The sequence below is a fragment of the Aplysia californica genome, unplaced genomic scaffold (genome assembly GCF_000002075.1).
Source record: "Aplysia californica isolate F4 #8 unplaced genomic scaffold, AplCal3.0 scaffold00528, whole genome shotgun sequence".
NCBI classification, from domain to species: domain Eukaryota; kingdom Metazoa; phylum Mollusca; class Gastropoda; order Aplysiida; family Aplysiidae; genus Aplysia; species Aplysia californica.
In genome coordinates, this window is record NW_004797798.1 from 333,200 (window position 1) to 339,529 (window position 6,330).

Genomic DNA, 6,330 nt, shown 5'->3' on the forward strand with positions numbered 1-6,330 from the left:
TGTGTGTGTGTGTGTGTGTATGTGCATATGTACGTATGTGTGTATGTATGTATGTGTATGTATGCATGTATGCATGTTGATCTGTGTGCATGTGTGTTTGTGTGTTTGTGTGAGTGTGTGTGCATGTATGCATACATGTATGTATATGTATTATGTTGTGTTTTTGCTGACATGTATGTTTTCTTTGTTTGTTTTTTTAATGTATGCCTACCATTGTAAACCAATTGCTCCCTTTAAAATCTAAAAAAGTGATTTGTGAGGCATCATGGTAAAATCAGGCACTCATCAAAATAATTAAATTGAAGCAATTTTTATCAAATTTTTGTTTTTTGACTCAACACCTCTAAAGTTCATTTAAAGACACATTTCTGTGTGGATATTACTGAAAAATGTTGATTTAAGACACAAAAATGTAAATAAGCAGTCTCAAGTTTTTGAAGTTGCCAAACTCTGGTGGCCATTTTCTCACTAACTTTACCTCTGAAATCAGTTGACCCCACCTCCTTCACTCGCAAATATTTCAACCTCTATTCTCGACAGACGAGTGGTTTTTTTCGCCGAATGCAAGACAAATGAACAAGCATTAAAATGATACCAATAGCTCCACATGTCCAAAAATTGACAAGAGCCTGATTCCACTGCGCAGTGACTCTCTTTTTTTTCTTTTAAAATCTATTAAACATTCCGCCTCACAGTCTCTGACGATGAGTTCAGAGGCCCGGAAAACATCCACGGTAGGGGAAATTGTCAACCTGATGTCCGTTGACTCTGCCAACATCCAAGAGGCCGTCACTTGGTCCTTTTGGTCATGGAGGGCTCTCATCTACCTGGCCTTTGCCATCTATTTCACCTACACAGTGGCGGGCATCGCTTTATTGGCAGGTGAGTCTTTATACCTTGTAAGCAGGGCTCTTCCAGAGTAACTCACGAGATATTTAGGGTGTACTTTCTTACAATGACAACACTGTCATAATTCAATATCAGTTAATTTATTTCAACTTTAAATGATCAGAACATTTGACAGACATATTAAATGCAGTCATTTGAAAAGAAAGGACTTGATGCAAACCCTGTGATGTGCTTAGTTTTGGTAACTGCTGGGGCAAATGAAGCATTTTTTTCTGTCCTGTCAGTTACCAAAACAAAACTTATCACAGGATTTTTTTTTCACATGACTGCATTTAATATGATTCTTAATATGTGTCACAACGCGGTTGGATCAGGCTCTCGTCAATTTTTGGGCATTTAGAGTTATTGGTATCATATTAAAGCTTGTTCAGTTGTCTTGCTTTGGATGAAAAAAATATCCATGTACCTTGAATAGAAGTCAAGATACTTACAAATGAAGGAGGTGGAGGTCACCTGGTTTTTGAGGTAAAATTAGTGAGAAAATGGTCGCCAAAGATTAAACATTTCCTTAGCTTGAGAGTTCGTGTTTTTCAGTAAAATCCACACAATAATGTTATCTGCAATGAGCATGAAAGGTGTTGAGCCAAAAAACGAAAATTCAGTCGTGCCCCACATATGTCTTTTAACTGTTCTAATCATTTGAAGTTGAAATTAAGTAATTGATATTAAATTACAGTGTTATCAGAAAGTTTAATACAAATGTTTTATCAGTTACCGTAGAATAACCCAGCAGCAAAATAATTACTACATCATCAGTACCGAAAACATTGACAACAAGTAAAATAAGAAGAGCAACAGCAGCCCTTGTGAAAACAACATCATCATCATCAAAAACAGCAGCAATAATAACAACAGAGACAATAGCAACTACCGTGTCTGCAGTAACAAAAACAACAATTTCACCAACAACAACGGCTACAACAACAGTGACAATAGCAACAATCAAATCAGCAATGACAACGAAAACAGCGTCAACCTCAGCAACAACAATATTTATCCCTTGGTGTCCAGTGTGTACATGTTACTATATTTCGTTTGTTTTCTCCTTTATATATGACAACGTGTTCCATTCTTGTTCCAGGCCTGGGCTATGTTACTCTCAACATTGTTGTCAACTTTTGGGTCACTCAGAAAATGCGCCAGTATCAGAATGAAGTTATGGTGGTCAAAGACGAAAGAGTTAAAGTTATGTCCGAGGTTCTGAATGGGATCAAGGTGAGTTGGTTTTAAATGCAGAGTTATAAAAATGTAAGGGTTTTAGAAACTTTTGGACGGCTTATGGTCAAAGGGTATACTACTCGTAAATGTCAACATAGTAAGTTTGAAAAAATCCAAATAAGTCATGTGTGCCACCTAAAGCCAAAACATTTGCATTTGCAATTGACAGTAAAAATGGAGTTTGTACTAAGTAGCGCTAAGTAATGTAAGTTACAATAGCAAAACTTTTGGCATGAGATGGTTTACATTTACTTAATAACTTGAAGAAAAAGCTGTCCCACCAAACTTTTTTGTTTATACAGTGGTGTCCAAAAGGACCTTTAAAATGTAATCACCCAATCGTCGTGTTTAATCCTTCAAACACATTTTTGTTGTTCATTTGCGAGGTATGTGTAAATAAATTATTATAGGCCTACACTCTGCGCATTGCAGAGAGTTTCATCAAATTACATTTGATAATAATTTTTGTTTTAATACAAGTGAAGTCTAGACATATATAAAATGACCTCTGCTTCATTTTTTTACCGACTGATTTACCTGCAGGTCCTTTAGGGCTCATTGCATTATAATTATGTGTGCAAACAAAAGATCTGACTCCACAACATATAATATTTATTGATTCCAACTGGTTGCTTCCATCAAACCCATCAAATGGTTACTTCACAAACTGAAACATGTTTTTCTTGTGAGGGTTTTATAAAATTGTTCCAGAATGGTACCATTTGCCTCTCAGTGAAGCAAACCTTGTCTGCCATGGATCAAACATTTCAAATGGAGATTTGACAAGATTTTCTGCACTGTGAACTGGATATTGGAGCTAACATCATTCCAAGATCTTTATAATGAGGATGCTTTTTCTCAGAGACTAATGTTGGCGGCCATAGTCTTGATAAATTTGCAAAAGTATTGTTTTTCTTTTTAACTTAAGTGAAAGAGACATTTGAAATTCACTCTTATACTTGCTTTATTCGAGCAGGTCATCAAGCTATATGGCTGGGAGCCAATGTTTATCAAACGGATTCAAGAAATCAGAGAAAGGGAATTGAAAATTCTCTTGAAGAGTGCAATGCTGGATGGTTTCGACTCCTTTGCGTGGTCTGCTGCATCTCTGTCCTGGGTAAGTGGGAAATAGACTTAATATAGAGAGAAAAAAGAAAGTATGAGATATATTTCAGGACAAAGATTATGGTTTTTAGACAATGAAAAACGTATTTTTGCTCTTGTGAAGGTGTTCTTTTTTGTTGTTTTTTTTAAAAGTATATTTAATTTCTTTTGTTTAAGTAAAGAGAAGCACGCCAATACTATACAATTAGTGAGAAAAAAAATGTGTGTTAAGTGCCTTTCCCAAGGACACCAAATTTTGTCCCTGATAGGATTTGAATCCACGGTCTTACAATTGCGAGTCCGAGAGCCTAACCACTAGGTCACCAACAAAATGTCGATCGAAGAGCCTAACTCTTACTTCCTACACCATGGATGCCAGTTCCCTCCCTATAAACGAAAGTAAGATGCTTAGAAGTTCTCGAGCTGAGGACTGTCTTGGACCGACTCCAACTTCCAAATTCGAAGATTTTTATTACAACTGTCAAGGATGTTAAATATTCTTCTCTTAGAGCCCAAAATTATTACCGTTAATGCCGGTGTTCAAAAAATTTTTATTTTCATTAATATTTGTTCTAACTCCCATTTTTGTGTCTGGAATTCATGAACATTCATAGCACGCTTTTGTTGTGATTCATGCCAAAACCGAAGGAATAGATTTAGTTAACCCCTTATCTCCAGAAAGCCGGTTGTGCCTGTGAGCTGCTGGCAGCGGCTCAGACACATTCCTTTATGATGACTTCGATGTCAAATTACTTTTCTGAAATTGCCAAAAACAGGTCTCTTTTACTAAGCTTGCAACAGTTCTTAATGATAACCTTTTGTCTTCTCCACAGATGATGTTTTTCATTTTATTTACGTATGTCTACACTGACAGCAGTCATCATTTGGATGCTCAAACAACTTTTCTCACCATGAACTTTATCGACCTGCTGCAACTGGCAGTTAATGTTATGCCTATCATGGTCAAAATCTGGGTCAAGGTAATCGTGTTATACAGATAGTAACAGTTACTCTCTCTGTCTCGAATTGAACTGAATTGAATTGAAATATTTACAATGGAAGGAGGTGGGGATCACCAAAGTTTGTTGACTTCCAAGGCTTGAGAGTCCTGAGTATCTGCAAATGTTCATTTTTTTGTGCATTTAATCATTTTTCAATTTTAAAAGTTGTTGTTGTTTTTTTTCTTTATTTGTTGGGTTTTTTTAGGAGGTGGTTATATTGATTTTTTTAATGCTGAACTTGTATTGGGAATTTTTTTATTTTGTTAATTTTTTAAAATCCATTTGAGGGGGGGGGGGCATTGTGACAAGGGTTGGTGCTTTGGCAATTTATATGACCCACTTTCTGTTTCCTCATAAAATAAATTATTGTCATAGCATAACTCCACTCATCATATTATGTCTACTATATAACTGACTTCATTCCAAGCAACACGAACATTCATAAGTGAAAAGTTTTATTCACTTCCTCTCCAGGCAGCAACATCTGTGAAAAGAATGAGCAAGTTTTTGAATTCCCAAGACTTGCCCCCGGCAAACCTGTATCGAGACACAACAGACAGTAAGTCTCATTTTGCCCAGTTGACTGCATGTCCACCAAACCAGAAACCTTATCAAAAGTCATCTGCTCTCGGGAAATCAGTTATGGGAAACAGAGCACCGGTTTTTAACCTTGGCAATCAGTGATAATTTTGTATGAATGTGTCCATCAAAATGACCTAACTCTCTCCAGACAAAAGTCAGTTTGGTTTGACTGGTGCTTGCAGTGGTTTAGTCAGTTTGTCTGGTGACTCATCAGCCTCACGAAAAAAATATATTATAATTTCAAGTTCCAGCGAAAAACGATAGGTCATATTCCCAGTCAGTGCCTCAAAATTAATAATCTATTTGTAAACAACAAATGCCTATTAACAATTTTCCTATTTCTCAAAATTGTTCATGCTCTGTTATTCCAGCCTTGTGCTCCTTAACATTTGACTGGTTCACACATGTCAGAAATAACCATACCAAATTTTCCCAACTCGACAAAAATTGGACAGAATCTGCTTTGGTGGACACACAGCCTTAAGCTATGAAGTTATACCACAGATTTGTTTGTATTGTAATTTTATCCAAGACTGTGCTGAATAATGTATACGTATTTTCAGTTCAGTATGGAGGGTACCATTTGACACATTTTGAACCCAATAGAGGGAAAGTTGTGAAAGGTGAACGTTCACTCAATTGTATAATAGTGGAACCCTTCACTTGGCATAAAAGCATGGTCCCATGGTGTGCATGCTTCGCAGAAAAGTTTTATAGAGAGTGAAGGAGAGCTGTCTGGAGAGTGAGCAAGCTAGAAGTAGGCTACAGATCTGTGGATTACACACAACAAATTACTTTTGTTACGTACCTTTTCTTATGATGTATTAGACCTAATGTACTTCATAATGTATCGTACATACTCATATCGCCGCCATCATGATAAGATTGGAAGACTACAAACATTTTGGTTTTGATTTTTCGCGAAACATATATTGCATAGCATTTTTCATTTGCTGGTTAATAATCTTGAAATAAACAACCAAATTATCAGTTTGAAAATTAGATAATTCTAAGACATCATTTTAATAAATAGATTTTTTCCTTCTCCTGAAAAATTTAACCAATGTCATTTGTCCAATCTTTTCATGATGGTGACAAAATACCTTTCCTTAAGACATAATTGCCGTCTAGTACATTATCATTTATCCTATATAATCATAGATGCCACTTCTATGGCCTCAGACTCAAACACTGAGAGTTTTTTTCAGAAGTTCTACCTCCAAACTTTAAAGTTTAGGTGTCTCAAAAGAAGTATGGTGTACGGATTCATAGTAATTGTTTTATGCCTCCATCATCCACTCTATTTGCCTCATTTAGAAGGTGGGTTGCTCGACCCACCGGTGTCTGTGGTGTAGTGGTTAGATGCTTCACCACTGACCACAGAAGATGTGAGTTCCATTCCCATGTGGGTAGTTTTTTGTTGTTTTTTGCATTGGGTATCTTCATCTCTCCACTTGGATGTCATATCCGTTTTTGCCCAGTTTATCCCTGACAGGCAGGGTCAAATCAGCCAGCC

At 36.5% G+C, this 6,330-nt stretch overlaps 1 protein-coding gene across 1 annotated transcript in view; it reads left to right on the forward strand.

The window, feature by feature from the left end:
• Positions 1-6,330, forward strand: part of LOC101849640 (multidrug resistance-associated protein 1) — a gene marked incomplete in the record, with an annotated part of 55,470 nt that overhangs the window by 18,117 nt on the left and 31,023 nt on the right. The window contains 5 exon segments of the mRNA XM_013086971.2: positions 696-882; positions 1,991-2,124; positions 3,104-3,244; positions 4,065-4,211; positions 4,707-4,791. Coding sequence (XP_012942425.1) covers positions 696-882; positions 1,991-2,124; positions 3,104-3,244; positions 4,065-4,211; positions 4,707-4,791 — 694 coding nt within the window.